The sequence below is a fragment of the Trachurus trachurus genome (genome assembly GCF_905171665.1).
Source record: "Trachurus trachurus genome assembly, contig: scaffold_81_arrow_ctg1, whole genome shotgun sequence".
Lineage (NCBI taxonomy): Eukaryota > Metazoa > Chordata > Actinopteri > Carangiformes > Carangidae > Trachurus > Trachurus trachurus.
Genome location: NW_028155121.1, coordinates 155956 through 174026, shown reverse-complemented (window position 1 = coordinate 174026; position 18071 = coordinate 155956). Strand labels below are relative to the sequence as shown.

Sequence of the window (18071 nt, the reverse complement as noted above, 5' to 3'; positions counted from 1 at the left end):
TGCATAGCTGTCTACTTTTCATTTTCGGTGTAATAAAAAAGCGGATTAGATTCTTCCATGCGAACTCTCTCCAGATTCGTGAATAAGTGGTTGAGTGATGTACCTTCCACATTTCGTGCCATTCCTCATTTGAAATTTCTAAATTAAGTTCTTCCTCCCACTTCATCTTAATATATGTAGTTGAATGCTTATTGTTATTGTTCAATCCTTGATATAATGATGAAATTATTCTTATGTTGCTTTCCTGATATGCTTTTACTAAAATTCGGATGACATCATTCACTTCCCTGGAGGAATCTGACTTGATCTCCTTTTTATAGTAGTCCCTTACTTGATAATATCTGAAGAGTTCACACATATCCAACTCGTACCTTTCCCTTAGTTTTGCAAAACTCATCAGCTCCCCTTTGTTTTCTAACATACACCAAGCAGTTATTCCCTTTTCTGTCCATTGTAAAAATCTCGGATCATATTTTGCTGGATTGAAATTGCTGTCGTAAACTATCCATTTTAATATTTTTGCATCATTCTGAATCTTGTACATTTTCAGTATTTTAAACCATATATCTAACGTGTGTACTGTAATTGGATCCATATTAATTTTAAGCTCCTTATATAACTGGTTATCACCAATCATATTTTGAATTGGAATTTGGTTTACTTCTTTCTCTATATCTTTCCATTTTGCTCTAAATTCTGACTTACACCAGCAATATACAGGTCTCAATTGAGCAGCGAAGAAATACTCCCTTAGATTCGGAAGTCCCATTCCTCCCTTTTCTTTAGGGAGCTGGAGCGTTTTGTATCTGACTCTAGGCTTTTTGCCCCCCCAAACAAATCTGGAGATCATTCTATCCCATCCTACAAATTGGCCTTGGGGGATATCTATTGGCAGGGATTGAAACATGTATAGAAATCTGGGTAATATATTTAGTTTAACTATATCAATTCTTGAATTAAAGTCCAGTGGTAGGGTAGACCATCTTGTTATATCTTTCTGTATTTCTTGTTTTAAAGTTTTATAATTTGCACTGTATAGCTCTGAAAGGTTTTTAGTAATCATGACACCCAAATATTTGATTGCTTTTAAGTTCCAATTAAATTTGTATGTTTCCTTAATTTCTCTTGATGGGTAATAGTTGAGTGCTAAAATCTGAGTTTGAGATACATTGATTTTATATCCTGAGAAATGCCCATACAGTTCTAGTAGCTTCATCAGATTAGGGAGTGTGGTGTTCGGTTGCTCGAGGAAAGCTATTATGTCATCAGCAAAAAGCCCGATTTTATGTTCTACATCTTTAATTATGACACCTTTAATTTCTTTATTTTGTCGAACTGCTTGAGCCAGAGGTTCTATAAATATCGCGAATAGAGTCTGCGACAGACAACAACCTTGTCTGGTTGATCTTTCTAATAATATTTTTCCTGTCAAATTTCCATTAATTTTTATTCTAGCCGAAGGCTTTTGGTATAGTGATTTAATTAGGTGTACAGATTTGTTATTGAAACCAAATCGTTCTAGCACTAGATAGAGAAATGTCCAATTTACGCAGTCAAATGCTTTTTCCGCATCGATACTAACTAGCACAGTACTTTGTTTTCTTTTTTGTGCTTGGCTGATTATTTGTAAAGTTCTTTGAATATTGTCCTGTGTTTGACCTCATCTATTAATTCTGCTATAAATGTATTTATTCTTTTGGAGATAATGGATGTATATATTTTATAATCTATATTTAGTATTGAGATCGGTCTGTAACTTTCACATCTGTCTTTATCTTTGCCTGGTTTTAAAATTACTGAAATAATTGCCTCTCCATGTTAGAGGTATTTTCTTTTCTTTCAGAGTCCAGTTAAAGGAGGCCTGGAGTGCTGGTATCAGCTCTGTTTTAAAAAGCTTGTACCATTCTGCAGGGTAACCATCGCTCCCTGGAGATTTGTTATTTTTCAATGAGTTTATTGCTTGAATAATCTCTTCTCTTGTAATATCTGCTGTTAATCTTTCATTTTGTCTAGAGCCAATTGATGGTAAATCTAATTGTTCCAAAAAATGTCTTACTTCCTCCTCATTTGCTGCAGGTGGCTGCGTATATAATTTTTTATAGAACCCCTTGAATATTTTCTCTATGCCCTCTGGTTCGCGTATTAGCTCATTGGTATTCAGTGCTTGTTGTTTTCGGATACGTTTGGCTAAAAGTTTGGTCGCTCTGGGGCCAATCTCGTAATAGTTTTGCTTCAAATATGTGTTCTTCTTGCCATATTCATCTAGTTGTAATTCAGTTATCTTCATTTTGGTTTCCTTGATTTGTTTCTTTATTTTAGGGTCATTTGTCTTTTGGTATTTTTGCTCTAGTTCTCTCAATGTTAGAGAGTGATTTAAATATGCCTCTCTTCTTAATTTTTTTAATAATGTGGTTCTAGCTATTATCTTTCCCCGAACAACCACTTTTAAAGCATCCCAAATAATGTGTGGGCTTATTTCTCCCGTGTTATTTTCCTCCATATATTGTCTAATATCTTCCTTCAGATCTTTCACCAGTCCTTTATTGTTTAGTATTCCTACATTTAATCTCCAGATTGTTTGTCTTCTCCTGGCATTTAGATTTATTTTTAGAAATAGCCCATTATGATCTGATATATCTGCACCTCCAATCGTACACTCAGTCACTCTATGTCTATCCTCCATATTTACGAAATAATAGTCTATTCTTGAGTGGACGTTGTGTGTTGCCGAATAGTGTGTGGGTTAGCACACTCTGTGTTGACAGAGGGTTCCTGTGTGTTGTTGTGTGTGTTAAGTCTGTCAGGATGTCTGATCACAGAGGAACGCTGTGCTTCATTGGACATTTCTTATCTCTAGTAAATGTCGAACTGAATGAATCAGTTTACAAATGATGAACCTTTTTATGACAGTTTTACATCATGTCTCATGACGTCTCCATGGAGATGGCCCAGCATCAATACTATGTTACTATGGTAGAGACAGTACAGACACATGTACTCCTGCTGAAGACAGTTTGTTTGAGTGTTTGAAGCAGTTCAAACAAGTGAAAAAGAAAAAAATGTTTTCATGTAAATTGCTCCCCTGGATATTTCCACATACAGTTTACCCTCTCTACACCAGATTTTTGAGATTCAGTAGAATATGACTCATTGATGTCCAGTTTGTGGTGGATTTATTTGGATGTGGTTCTATAATAAAGATACAAAACACAATCAGTACAGCACACGCCATACATGATGTACATAATAATATAACTCTGGATATAAAGGACTGTATTCAGTAATTAAACATATGATGAATGACTTATGTATTGTAAACAATCACCTCACACGAGGCTCACAGAAACACGGTGAGAATTAGCTAATTAGCTGACTATCACAACAGCATGAGATAGCATTAGCAGATAAACAATACACATTAACACAACGTAACATTCGACTTGGACAGTAAAACAACATAAACTCACCTTCTGGCATTGACACACAATAAACCCAGGATGTACAGGTGAATGTTGGTGTAAAAACAGGTAAAAGGGAAATTACGAGCTGTCCACTGTTGACGTCAGTCCGACTTCCCATTTCTCCGACTTCCTATTTCTCCAACTACCCATTTCTCCGACCATACATTTCTATATTTTTGCTCCCATTAGTCCGACTTCCCATTCCTCCGACAACCCCAAAGTCCGACTTCCCATTTCTCCGACCACACATTTCTATATTTTTGCGTCCATTAATCCGACCTCCCACTTTCTGCCCGGAAGCAGCAGAGGAGTTCATATTGACTGAGATCATGGGCGCCGATTTATGTTTTGCCCATGGGTGGAGTGGGGGGGGGGGGGGGGGGGGGGGGTTGGCACCCCTGAACCAGGCTCTACAAACAGTGGTGCCACGTAGCAATGGGACTCATTGTTCAAAATATTGTAGCGACCCCGCAGTTCTTGTTATGATGTTTTAAGTTCTGTGATTTCTGACTGACTGTGAATGTGTATGGTACGGGCAGGTTGGGTGAGAAACTGAGGGGCCAGGGTGAGTGTGAGGAGGACAGAGCCTCTGTGTGTGTGTGTGTGTGTGTGTGTGTGTGTGTGTGTGTGTGTGTGTGTGTGTGTGTGTGTGTGTGTGTGTGTGTGTGTGTGTGTGTGTGTGTGTGTGTGTGTGTTCAGTCTGACAGGATGTCTGATCACAGAGGAAGGCTGTGCTTCATTGGACATTTTCTTATCTCTAGTTAATGTCAAACTGAATTAATCAGTTTACAAATGATGAACCTTTTTATGACAATTTTATATCATGTCTCATGATGTCTCCATGGATTAGGGTTAGATGGCTCAGCATCAATAGTAAGGACTGTATGTTGCAGTGGTACAGATGGTTCATACACACCTACTTCTGCTAAAGACAGTTTGTTTGAGTGTTTGAAGAAGTTCTACGTACAAACAAGTGAAAAAGAAAAAACGTGTTATGTAAATTGAGCCCCTGGATATTTCCACATACAGTTCACCTTCTCTACACCTGATTTTTCAGATTCTGAAGAATATGACTCATTGTTTAGTTTAGTGTGTTTATTTTGGTCTTGTAAAAACAAATACAATGACAAATATAAAAGTATAAATACAAAACAAAACATAACAAAACAAAAAACACAACAAGCAAAACAATGCACTTTGACCGAAAAGGTGTAGGCTGAAGCATCATCTTATTTTGCCTTCTCTTCTTAATTTTAAAATTTTCCGTTCACTCATTTAAAAAAAAAAAAAAATGACAGTACAACAAACCTGCATATTCTACATACAGCAGTTTATGAGCACACTGGTATTTATAATTCAGTTTTATATTTATTAATAATATTATTTTTAGATAACTTTTTGAATCTGTTAAGTGTGTTGCACAGTTTGATTTCTAATTCTAGATGATTCCATTGATTGACTCCTTTAATTGATATACATCTTTGTTTCACATTTGTTCGTACCTTTGCATTTGTATACACATAAGTCCCTCTTAGTTCATATCTACTGGTTCGAGTCTGAAACATCCTCTGGACACCATCTGTTGAAGTGGTAAAATATTTTCTCAAACTCAACATAGTTTTTCCTGTTTAGTTGGAAATGTATGTCATGTCTGCAGTTCTTCTGGTTAATTAATTCATATAGTTTGTTATTGGCAATGATTTGAGGCTAAAGGTAGAAGGAGAACATTTATTTAGAAAATGGAGCCAATGGACAAAAATGTGTTCATTTTCTTCTGTATGAACTGAACTTTTAATTAGGGTTAGTTCTTTTTAAGTGTGAACTGACACAAACACATTTTGAGTATGTGAGGGTTAATTTTTTTCTTGAATTCCTCCTCAGACTGAGCAGCTGTAACCTCTCAGAGAGAAGCTGTGAAGCTCTGTCCTCAGTCCTCAGCTCCCAGTCCTCTAGTCTGAGACACCTGGACCTGAGTAACAACAACCTGCAGGACTCAGGAGTGAAGCTGCTGTCTGGTGGACTGGAGAGTCCACACTGTAGACTGGAGACTCTCAGGTGAGAATCCATCCAGCTGTTTATCTGATGACACTTGAACACATCAGCAGGTGTTGACAGAGGGTTCCTGTGTGTTGTTGTGTTCAGTCTGTCAGGATGTCTGGTCTCAGAGGAAGGCTGTGCTTCTCTGGCCTCAGCTCTGAGCTCCAACCCCTCCCATCTGAGAGAGCTGGACCTGAGCTACAACCACCCAGGAGCCTCAGGAGTGAAGCTGCTGTCTGCTGGACTGGAGGATCCAGACTGGAGACTGGACTCTCTCAGGTATGGAGAGACTGCTGCAGCCACACACACTGTCTGATAGAGGAGGAGGAGCTGGAACATTTTCTATGGCCCCGTTCACACTTGGTCACACCTGGTATTAACATCTGTCTCAGGTGATCGATACATTGATGACATCAGATCTGATCACTCTAGATCATAGATCTAGAGGTGGTGTAGACCACAGTGAAGCTCCGCCCACTCCACTGACATCCTCCGTTTGTAAAAGCCGAGTTATGATGAAAACTTCCAGATCATGAGCTGTCATGAGTTTTTGATCGTCATCTATTTCAGTTCTACTCGTCGTAGAGTCCCCAAATTTACACATAAGGTGTGTTAAAGTGTCTAGTTTCATAATTTTTTTTAAAAAAAGCAAAAAACGAGAAATCTCGTTTTTGGCACTCAAGGCAAGGGAACGAAAAATGAGAAATTACATGGTTGGCACTCAATGAGTTAAGGCGAGACACCCCAGGTGAATAGGGTAAAACATTTAACTAACAGCTATTGCCATGAAACTTTCTATGTTTATTACTTACATTGAGACAATTATTTTTTGTATTACATGTTTTCTTAAATATTATGCTTAAATATGGAAATGAGACATTATCTAATTAAATATGCGTGAATTTGTGTACATTTCCAGACCCAAAATCTGAAGATTGGATAAAGCCACTTTCAAAATTCTTGTTTTATTATGTTGACATATTAAAGTCAAAAGTTTTTACAGAGGGGATTTTGGATATCTCTTTTTATCACTCTGTAAATGAGAAAATACTGTCACCAGCCCTAAAAAAAATCAAATTTCGCCCTGTTTTTAGGTATAAATTGTTGTATAAATCAGGCTGTGAATGATATATCAACAATCCCCTCTGTAAAAACCTTCAGAATATAGGCAGGAATACAACTGGAAGGTTTGGTGTCTGTAAGTGCTGCTGAACTGGAGATTTCGGGTCAACCCAAGAAAAAGCTAATTTTGAGAAAACGGCCTTTAAAGATTCTATTGCAAAAATTCCACAAATTGGCTCTATGCACAGCTCTACTTCCTGAACTTAAGGCAGCTCCTTTATTTCCTGTCTTACATTATTGGACAAACTGATTAATCCAGGTGTGTTTGTGACTACTCAGACACACCTGGATTAATCAGTTTGTCAGTAAATAAAAGAGCTGCCTTGAATTTAGAAAGTAGTGGAGCTGTGCATAGAGCCCATTGTTACTGGAAACAAGGGTGTCTGGCCACTGTGAATTCCAGGTGTGGGCCAGTAGGTCAGAGAAAATAAAATAAAAAAACAAACAAATAAGAAACACTTTAGGTGTAGTTGGGCTCATCTGTAATATGACAACCCATGTTTTCAGTTTCTCTAGTGTCTGGCTAATAATCATCTCTGGCCCATGTCAGTGTCACATCCGTTTCACCTCTGTCACTGAGAAGTAAACTACTGCAGAACACGTGATTCTGAGGATCGATGTTAATTTTAACCCCTGTACCAGCGCAATGTGGACATATTAAATCTCCGATCAGTTCATTCAGACGTCATATTTAAAAAATATAAAAGAAAAGAAAAAGGCACCGCTGTATCGTGCTGTCTCCGACGGCATCCAAACACTCGTTTTTTACGGGTGTCAGCTTCCGCGATGACGCACTTTGTAAAGGGATCTTATCGCTCGGTGAGTTTCTGTGCTGTGTCTTTTGTTGTCTAGCAAGTGAGATTTGCTGTTTTATTTTATGTGAGGATTTAAATCGATTTCCTTTCCCCGTTTTTAAAAGTCCCTCCCCGTTTAGGATAAAACCTTCCCTCGTACTTTTACGATTCGTTGCTGGTACAAAGGTAATGACCATTTTTGGAACCGACAAATTAGTGCAGGAGAGAGAGAGAGAGAGAGAGAGAGAGAGAGAGAGAGAGAGAGAGAGAGAGAGAGAGAGAGAGAGAGAGAGAGAGAGAGAGAGAGAGAGAGAGAGAGATTTTTGATTTTTCAAACACAACTTTATTCCACTTTGTGTTTGTTTTCTAAAAAACTAATTCTTCAAATAAAAAAACATCCAAGTACATAATTGCGTGCACACCTGCACACAAACATACCTCGTAACACATATGCATACATGCACACATACACATACAGAAACATCATAACCTCAGCACATCCCCAAACAACAGGTCATCAACTTCCACCTTACACAACACACCCCGATAACACCACAAGTTCCTAAAAGAGTCCAAGTCTCCAGAGATCCTGTAGAAACTGAAGTCCAGTCTGATCCTGGCCCTGATCATCTCCACACACACAAGAACAGGGCAGATGGTTTCTCCCCCCTCCCCCCTCCACCCTCCTCTTTCCACTTACATACACCGCCATTTTAGCCTGGCCCAACACAAAGTTCAAGAGCTGGCTCTTCTCCTTCTTCTGGCGAGTGTATTTAAAACCACAGATAAAAACCCCTCGTGTAAAGACCTCAGTGAAAGCAGTGAAAACCCTTTGTAGGAACAAAAACAGTGCAGACAGTTACTCTCTGTGCAGAACGGACATCTATCCTCCACATCTTTGTTAATTACAGAAATGAAGGAATTCACAGCAATCACCCCGTGGAGGATCCTCCACTGTAAGTCCCCATGTCTCTTAGTCAGTGGAGGTTTGTAGAGAGACCTCCAGGCCGGTCTCGACCCTCTCAGGTCAAAGTGACTCCTCCAGGGAGTGTCTGTCCGCCCACTCAGCTTGTCCCTGTTCAGAGTCTTTACCACCAGGCGATACAAAGTCTTCCCTGAGGCCTCCTGCAGAGAAGCCTGAGGGCAGTGGTCCAGGTGAGGACCCGCACAGTCCTTTAGCTCTGGGCTCAGCTGGATCAGGGGGAAGGGGTCCTGTGTGTTGGCTGTGGTTTCACCTGAGGAGAAGCTGTCCAACATCAGGAGCTCATGACCACTCAGTCTCTCTTTCCAGTGATCCAAGAGTTGTTGCACCACTCTACTGGACCTCATCCCCACCTTGAACGCCAGAGCAGCAGAGTCCTGCAGCCGAGGGCCAGCCAGCTCCACCACCTGGCCCAGAGTGGTGACCCCTGCAGCCTGGAACAAGGAGAACAGAGAGGAGCCCACCCAACCCGGAGAATCCAAAACTGTCCCGTGGAAGACTGGCTCCTGCAACAACCAGTGCAGCGAGTCTGCCTGCTTCTGTCTCCCCTTTTTTACCAAACTCCAGACATTAAAAATACTCTTATAAAAACTTGGAAGTGATGACCTGTTAAACTGTGTGCTGTTCATTAAAAACAAACTAAAATCCAAACCCAGGCTGTTACAACGCTTCAGGATGCAGCAGGATAGAGCCCTCCACACAGTGTCCTCTGGTCCACTCAACAGTCTCTGAATAAATTGTAGCCGAAAAGCAGCACCCCTACTTGCTAAGTGAACCAGGCCCTGCCCCCCACTCTGTGGGACCCAGTGCATCCTGTCCCAGATAAAATCTACTAAAACTCGCTGTACCTGGGAGAGGAGAGAGGCTGGATGGTCCATGCAGGCTATCCTATGCCACAGGGAGGATGAGACCAGGTTGTTGGCTATCAGGACTCTGCCTCTATATGACATTTTGGGGAGAAGCCACCTCCACTTATTAAGTCGGCCTTTTACTGTTTCAAGGACATTGTCCCAGTTCTTCTTGGTCATGTTCTCATCCCCCAGGAAAACGCCCAGGTACCTCAGCCCACCCTTCTTCCAGGTGAGCTCAGCAGGCAGGATAAGCTGGCCCCCCAGCCTCTCTCCCACCATCACTGCCTCACTTTTTCCCCAGTTGACCTTTGCGGAAGAAATAAGACCAAATAATTTAACAGTGTCAATCAAAACATCAATATCTTTTTGTGAATCTACAAGCACAGCAAGATCATCAGCATAGGCAGACATTTTAAAAGACACAGGACAACTGGGAAAAGACACACCTGTCAGCTTTTGCCGTAGTTGGTGAAGCAGAGGTTCGATGGCTAAAGAGTAAAGCATGCCAGAGAGAGAGCAGCCCTGCCTCACCCCCCTCCCAATGTTAAAGGGCGCACTCAGCCCGCCATTAATTTTTAGCACACTCGCAATGTCACTATAGAGAACCCGGATCTTGGCAATGAACCCAGGGTTGAAACCAAACCCTGCTAAAGTCCGCCAGAGGTATTGGTGTTCAACCCGGTCAAACGCCTTTTCCTGGTCTATTGAAATCAGACCAGTATCAAAGCCCAATTCACTGGAAATCGCCAAAACATCACAAATTAAAGTGACATTGTCACTTATGAGCCTGCTCGGAACACAGTAGGTCTGGTCCGGGTGGACGACGGATGCCATCACCTCTCTCAATCTAATGGCCAGAGCTTTGGAAAGGATTTTATAATCTGTGCACAGCAACGACACTGGCCTCCAGTTCTTAATCAATTGCAGGTCTCCCTTCTTCGGTAACAGGGTGATGACGGCCCTCCTGCAGCTCAGAGGGAGCCGCCCTCTCTGGAGGCTGTCAGACACCACCTCCAGCAGATCACGTCCTATAATGGCCCAGAAAGACTTATAAAAATCAATAGGAAGACCGTCAATCCCTGGTGCTTTACCACTCTGCAAACTCATCATTGCCGTGTACAGCTCCTGCAGCGTCAAATTTGACCCCAGCTCTGAGTTTACCTTTGAATCTACCTGAGGGAGACCTGTAAGGAAGCTGCTGTGCACATCTGGATTGTCTGACCATTCACTCTTAAAAAGGTTTCTGTAGAAACCTACCGCAAACTTTCTGATCTCAGACGAGTCTGAGACCTCAGAGCCACTATCCGTGCGTAAACAATGCATGATCTTCCTTTGTCCATTTTTCCGCTCCAGCCCAAAAAAAAATTGAGATGGGGCATCCATCTGAGCCACATTTAAAAACCTGGACCTGACCAGAGCCCCCTGTGCTGACACACCCAGCAGGTTGGCTATGGCTGCCTTTTTGTGTTTGAGGGAGTCTAAATGCCCTCGATTTTCAGAGAACTCTGCTAAAGACTGCAGTTCTTCCGCCTCAAACTCCAGATTTTTTAAAGATCGGGTTAAATCTCTTGTGACATTACGAGAGAACTGCTGGCACAACTGTTGGATCTGCGCCTTGCCAAAATCCCACCACTGCTGAATGCTGGAAAAAGCATACCTGCTGTCTCTATGGCTCTCCCAGAAATACTTAAAAGCAGTTCTAAAAGCCTGGTTATCTAAAAGAACAATGTTAAAATGCCAATAAGCACTTTTTAAACGAATGTTCTTGATAAATACAGAACAGGAGACTAGAGCGTGATCACTAAAACCCACAGGCTGAAAATGACACCTTCTAAAAATGTTTAAATGGTGTGTAAAACAATAGAGGCGGTCCAGCCGAGCTAAGGATAAAAAATTCTCTTTTGAATGACTCCAGGTGTATTGTCTATGATTACTGTTAAAAACCCTCCACACATCAGACAGCTTATGTTCTTTAACTATCTGTGTGATCCTGCTGGAAGAAGCAGGATGGGGTTCTTGATGATTCCTGTCCAACAGAGGTGTCTCCGTACAGTTAAAATCACCTCCTAAAAACATAAAATCATTATCATCGCAATTCTTAACAGTATCATTTAAAATGTTTAAAAATGCCATCCTCTCCAACGCATTTGTTGGGGCATAGACATTCAAAAACACAACTTGGACATTTTCAAAAGTTGCTTTCACTTTAAGTAAAACACCTGGAATTATTTCTTCAGAGTTAAAAGAAACTGGCAAAAAACTTCTTGAAAATAATATTCCCACCCCTCCACTACAGCTGGACTTATGACTTAAAACCACCTCCCCATTAAAAGCCTGCCTCCATTCACTCTCATTATCTGTCGTGCTGTGGGTTTCCTGTACAAACATTATGTTGATCTTCTTAATATCCATGAGTTTAAACAGAGCAGCTCTTTTAAAATCAGCTCTTGCTCCATTTAGATTTAAACTTCCCAGATTAAAATCACACATGGATAAAAAGAAGAAAATAACACACCAAAACAGAATAAAAGAGTGGCAGATTTTAAACCTCATCATCTTGGCTGCTTAGATGGCCTTTAACTCTAAGAATGTGCTTCTTTAACCTGTAAATCTCCTGATCAGAGAGCACATCGTCTGCCATCCCAGATCTCCTAGTAGTGAGAGGTTTAGCTGATCTCAGGAACTGTCTCAGATCGGGGAAATGATCCTCCATTGCAATGAGCCTCTGACCTTTAGTTCGCTCTAAGAACTTTTTTATTTCATTAGGAGTATAGAGACTATGTGACTCCTGTGACAAGATAAAATCACTGTCTCCATCCTGACTACCTGTCACTCTCCTGCTCACTTTAGTGTTGCTGCTCCCTAAACCACTGCTCTTCCTTTTCTGTGAGACTCTAAAGTCGTCATCACTGACCATCTCCTCCTCCAATACGGCATTGGCAATCTCTGCTGTCACGTGATCATTGTTTACACTTTTCCCCTCTCCAGACCCACTGGCTTCATCCCGCTCTTGAGCTCTCTCAGTGCCTGTCATCTCAAAACAAAGGCAAGGCAAGGCAATTTTATTTGTATAGCCCGTTTTTACAAACAGTTTGTCTCAAAGGGCTTCACATGGCATCGTAACAACATCCTCTGTCCTTAGACCCTCACATCCACTGAGGAAAAACTCCATGGAAAACCCTTTTAACAGGGAAAACCAGGAGAAACCTCAGGGTGAGCAACAGAGGAGGGATCCCTCACCCAGGACGGACAGACGTGCAATAGATGTTGTTACAGACAAGAAAACAGTTTACAGTTTGTCACAGAATGTGCGGAATATGGAAATGTTAGCAGGGGTTGATGAAGGCAGTCTCTGGTGAGGGGGGGGGGGGGGGGGGGGGGGGGGAGAGCCGGTCAGCTCGATGGGAGGACTGGGTGGCAGACTGGTCCATGGGAAGGGAGGGGAGGCCGGTCTAACAGCAGGGGAAGGGGTGGGAGGGGGGCGATGCAGGCGGCGGCTGGTGCAGAGAGATGGAGCTCCGGTGGATCTGCGGAAACACAGAGAGAGTGAGAGACACCAAGGCCAAACTACAAAGTACAACAGAAAATGACAGTTCAAAAATATACAGAGGAGAGGAGAGGAGAGGAGAGGAGAGGAGAGGAGAGGAGAGGAGAGGAACAAATGAGGGGGGCTTCCCCCGGGTCACTCACCTCCAGGCTTACAGCCTCCTGCGACCGGAGAGGCTCCAGACCAGCAGCTGACAGAATCCCACCAGCAGCGACCTCCGGCCGAACACTCCGCGGCGGCTCCCCGCCAACGTCGCCCTCGGGTCGGGCGGACTGCGGCGGCTTCCCACCGGCAGCAGCCTCGGACCGACCGGCCTGCGGTGGTTCTCCAACAGCCGCCGCCCTAAACCGCGCACCCCGCGGCGGCTCCCCGCCCCGGGGTGCAGAAGTAGAGGCGGCGGCGGCGGCGGCAGCCGCCAGCTGCCTTGTCCCCCCCCTCTCCGGACAGGACCGGATAAGATGACCCTCCACTCCACAACCGAAACATTTCATTGTCTCTGACGTTGCGAAAACCATGTAGTTGTAACCATCAACTTTAAAAGAAAACGACAGGTTGAGGTCATGAGCGGGATCCTTTAAAACCATGAACACCTGCCTACGGTGACTAACTACATGTTTCAGCCTGGCTGATTTACAGCCAAGCGACACCATCTTGATGGTTGAAACTAGCTGACCATAACGAGACAGTTCCTTAGTCAGATCCTCATTTTTAATAAACAGGGGAGCGTTGGAAATGACCACCTTGGCTGCCGGGCTAACGAGAGGGAGGACAGGAGTGAAAGTGGCCTGAATCACTACACCTTGCTCCACCACCTCGCTCACCTTAGCCGTAGCATCCAAAAAGATAACAATGGCCCCATTCATCCTGGAGGCCGACTTCACACACTCACAGCCCACCACCTCACCCACAGCCAGGCCGGCCTCCTCTACACTGCACGGCACTGAGGGCACCAGCTTAACGGCATGACGACGAGTTAAACGCTCAAAATCAGCCGCAGCAGCCCCAGACACCGGCATGGTGCCGGGTCAGTACACACGACACACACACACACACAAACTCTCTCCCACACACGCACGCATACACACCAAATTATATTACATTAATAATAAACAAAAGATAAACAAAAGCACATAAACAGAAGAATTAGCCAAAAGAAATTTCTACAAAATCCTCACACACACTCCAAACATTCCGCTCTCAGCTCCACACACACTCCGCCATCTCAGAGAGAGAGAGAGAGAGAGAGAGAGAGAGAGAGAGATTATTATTATTATATTATCTGTTTATTTATTTATATTGTATGTGTTATTTTACCATTTTTGTAATGCTTTGGCAATATTGTACTGACAGTCATGCCAATAAAGCTTTTTTGAATTGAATTGAATTGAGAGAGAGAGAGAGCTTCACAGCGACACCTGATATGACAGGAGTCTGAACAGACTCAGTAGCCGCGGTAGAACGCTCAGTTCTGGTGAATTTAGGAGAAATCTACAGGCGACAAAAGTCAAAGTGAAGTAAAATAAACACCCATAATGTGTATTTTAGACCATTTCTTTGTACTAGTCTGAAAGAAGACATGTTATGGAAGCAAAATAGCCCAAAATCTCAAAATTGATAAGTGCATGAAAAAACGATGTTTTTGCCTGCCGTGTCTCGCCTTAAGTTATTTGAGGGAGGCTTTTATTTCTAAATCCCTCCGTTTATTTTTTTACATTAGCGAGCAGGTTCACAGCGTGAACAGCGTGAACAGACCGTTAATATAATACATCCATGGTCCCGACCTCCCGACCCGACCAGGCTGTGGACACGGAGCAGAGACCCAGGTCCGACAGTGCAAGGCTCTCTCTGGAGCAGAGGATGAGGCAGCTTCACTCCCGTCAGTCTTCACAGACAGTCCGCAGAGTTGAACGAGTTTCTGATCATATCGTTGTCAGTTTGTTCCAGGTGACAGTTTTTTTGTTTTTTTTTGGACCTGGCTTAGCTATACGGGGCGGGTGTGGCCTTTATTTGATCATGTAAACAAGTGAATAACGGCTATGAGGAAATACGGTATGCTATTATAAAATACCTTCAAATCAAATATTTAATCATTGATAAGTGTGCGTCTCTCCCCCGACCCTCCCAACAAAAATCCCCACTCCCTCTCTCAGTAAATAGTTCCGACGTCCATGCTGCAGCTTATATCCAAGTAATATAATAAACTGTATATAAATGAGCTCCTGATCGGCTCAACAGCTGGAAACAGCAGCGGATCAGCGCGATCTCTCCCTCCGTACTGGTTCTACCAGCTCCACTGGGATTTCAAAGTAAAAGTCACGCCAGCTGTAAATGAGTTAAATTGTGAAACAGCGGCGCTTTTATAGCCGATTTTAGGATTAAACTCTGAATATAACCTGGTCGGGACCAGGTTATGAGCTAAACATCTGTTACCATAAGTTTCCATGGCGATCTAGCTGGGTTGAAAGAGAGCCACCTTCGTAGTACAGGAAAGCCTGGCTTTAGACTCGATAAAAAATATAATTATGAAATATAACCCACTAAACTAGCTTCGAAGTAAACCCCTCAAGTGTTCATGTTGACTTGATTGTCTGTATTGTAATTTTCCCGCAGTGCACTGCAAATTCAGTTGATTGTTTACATCAGTTTTTACTTCCACATTTGACCGGAAGTCGTAACACAATCGCGGCCAAACCGGAAGTGGCAAAGTGGGCGGGGCTACATAAGGTGAATAGGATATGTCCAACTGGTGCAAACCGTCTGGGTGGGCAGGGTTTTCCCTTGGGTGGCGGGCGCCCACCCGTCCCTACGCGGCTGTGATGAAGTGTTTCCTCCTGGTCTCCTCCTGCTCTGTATCATCACTAGATAAAGACTCCAGCTCCTTCTTCTCTGTGCTCAGTGTTCATCCAGACATACCAGCCTCCATGTGAACACAGTGATAAAACAGTGTGTGTGTGTGAGAGCCATGTAATGTCCATGTGTGCATGTGTAGCAGTTGTGAAATGGTTGCTTATAGGCTGAAGGATGACAACACCATGGATCTGAGTTGGTTCATTTATTCTGCAAAGGCAGCACAGGGGCAGAGTCAGGAAACACACAGCTGCAGGTAGAAACAGTCTGCCTCCACAACAAGAGCAGCCACAGTTTGTTCCTCATTTGCTGCTCTTTACTCTATTGTATGTCACAATAAAAAATAAATGAATAAATGGATAAATAAGTAGTAATAATAATTTTAGAGAAAAGATACTCTCCCGAATAGAAACAAAAATAATCACATGAAATTAATATGTCTATAACCCATTTGTAAATAATAATCATTAGAAAAACAGAATAAAAATCACCATGAAATTATCTAATAAAAAGTGAAATAATGTGTGCTCTAGTGACGTTTTTACAGCTCTGACCAGACTCAACTCTCATATATTTACCACAAACACATCTCAGAAATCACATTTCAAAGCATTTTTCAGACAAAAGGCACCTGCAAAGGCAGCACAGGGGCAGAGTCAGGAAACACACAGCTGCAGGTAGAAACAGTCTGCCTCCTACGACAGGCCACAAAACACACACACGGCAGACGTCACGTTAAACCCAAACTACAGCCGCTTTTTCACCGTAAAACACAATTAAAAACACGGCAACACATTAATAAAAGCTGTCGTTACTTTAGCGCACAGTTTCAACCGCATTACATGACAGTTTAAGTGCATATTTTACAGAGCAACGTGAGAGCTTCACAACACGTCTTACCACAACAAGAGCAGCCAGAGTTTTGCCGGGAGTTTGGTCCGACGTCGCCCACGTCCCCCTTAGTGTGTTACCCCAATATCGCTCCCCCTTGCTACAGGTGAAGATGGAACTTAGAAATAGAAGTGATATAAAACAAAGCAGGAAATTCTAACTTGTTTTAGATAGTGTTAGCATCGAGCAGGTTTTGAGAATGTTCACCATGATGAATTAGAAAAATAAAGAAATAATGAGTATAATGAATGATCAGATGAATAAAACAAAGTAAAGATTGACCCAGCTACACATGCTGACAGAGAAGGTGCTGCTCTGACCCCCCTCCTCCTTTCAGGGTGGAGCCTGCTGGAGTCCCATGGTTGACACCAGGTCTGAGGAAGTGTAAGTCTGTTTTTACTTTGATTCATGGAAACAAAGCAGCACATTCAACCATCTTCACACTGTCACATCACTGACCTCATGAGTCTTCATCAAACTGTCAATAACTGATCACATGATCAATAACTGCAGCTGTGTCTTGTTCTCTCCATCAGATTCCTGTCCACTCACAATCGACACAAACACAGTGAACACAAAGATCAAACTGTCTGACAACAACAGGAAGGCAACACGTGTGGAGGAGGATCAGTCATATCCTGATCATCCAGACAGATTTGACACGTGGTCTCAGCTGCTGTGTTCAACTGGTCTGACTGGTCGCTGCTACTGGGAGGTCGAGTGGAGAGGAGACGTTGAAATATCAGTGAGTTACAGAGGAATCAGCAGGAAAGGAAACAGTGATGACTGTGAGTTTGGATGGAACGATCAGTCCTGGAGTCTGTACTGCTCTGACGGTGGTTACACTGTCAGGCACAATAAGAGAGAGACACATATCACCTCCTCCTCCTCCTCCTCCTCCTCCTCCTCCTCCTCCTCCTCCTCCTCCTCCTCTGTCTCTAACAGAGTAGCAGTGTATGTGGACTGTCCTGCTGGCTCTCTGTCCTTCTACAGAGTCTCCTCTGACTCACTGATCCACCTCTACACCTTCAACACCACCTTCACTCAACCTCTCTATCCTGGGTTTGCACTCGGTTCTGGTTCCTCAGTGAGTCTGTGTTGAGTGAAGCAGAGTCTCCTCCTGTCACAGAAACCTTCTCACTGTTGAACAGTTCAGTCTCTACATGTCTGTCTCTGTCTCTCACTCACGTTTTTTATATTTATAGATTAAATCAGTGATTTAATGATTCTTGTAAACTTCTTCATCTTCCTTTAAAGACAGAAGCGTCATTTATTATTATTATTAAGTCAAAATAACAAAAAACAAAACGTGACTTTTTCTTTGGTAAGACTGAGTGAGGATGACTGAGCTGAATAAGTTTAGACTAAAGTCAATCAGAACATGAAACCATTTAGTTTACAATGAACTCAGATGATGTATTATTTGAAAGGTGACACCCTGATTATACCTTGTCTTTTGTCCTTTTTCACTTTATTCATTTATTTGTTTATTCAGTGTCAGTGAAGTGAGAGAGTTTGATAAAAAATTAAAAAACAATC

At 42.6% G+C, this 18071-nt stretch overlaps 1 protein-coding gene across 1 annotated transcript in view; it reads left to right on the top strand.

The window, feature by feature from the left end:
* Positions 1–17634, top strand: part of LOC311008019 (NACHT, LRR and PYD domains-containing protein 3-like) — a gene marked incomplete at both ends in the record, with an annotated part of 38480 nt that extends 20846 nt beyond the window's left edge. Inside the window, 4 exons of the mRNA XM_084001451.1 lie at positions 5343–5516; positions 5604–5777; positions 16870–16916; positions 17069–17634. Of these exons, the coding sequence (XP_083857577.1) occupies positions 5343–5516; positions 5604–5777; positions 16870–16916; positions 17069–17634 (961 nt within the window). The remainder of the gene's footprint in view (positions 1–5342; positions 5517–5603; positions 5778–16869; positions 16917–17068) is intronic.
* Between the last annotated feature and the right edge of the window lie 437 nt (positions 17635–18071).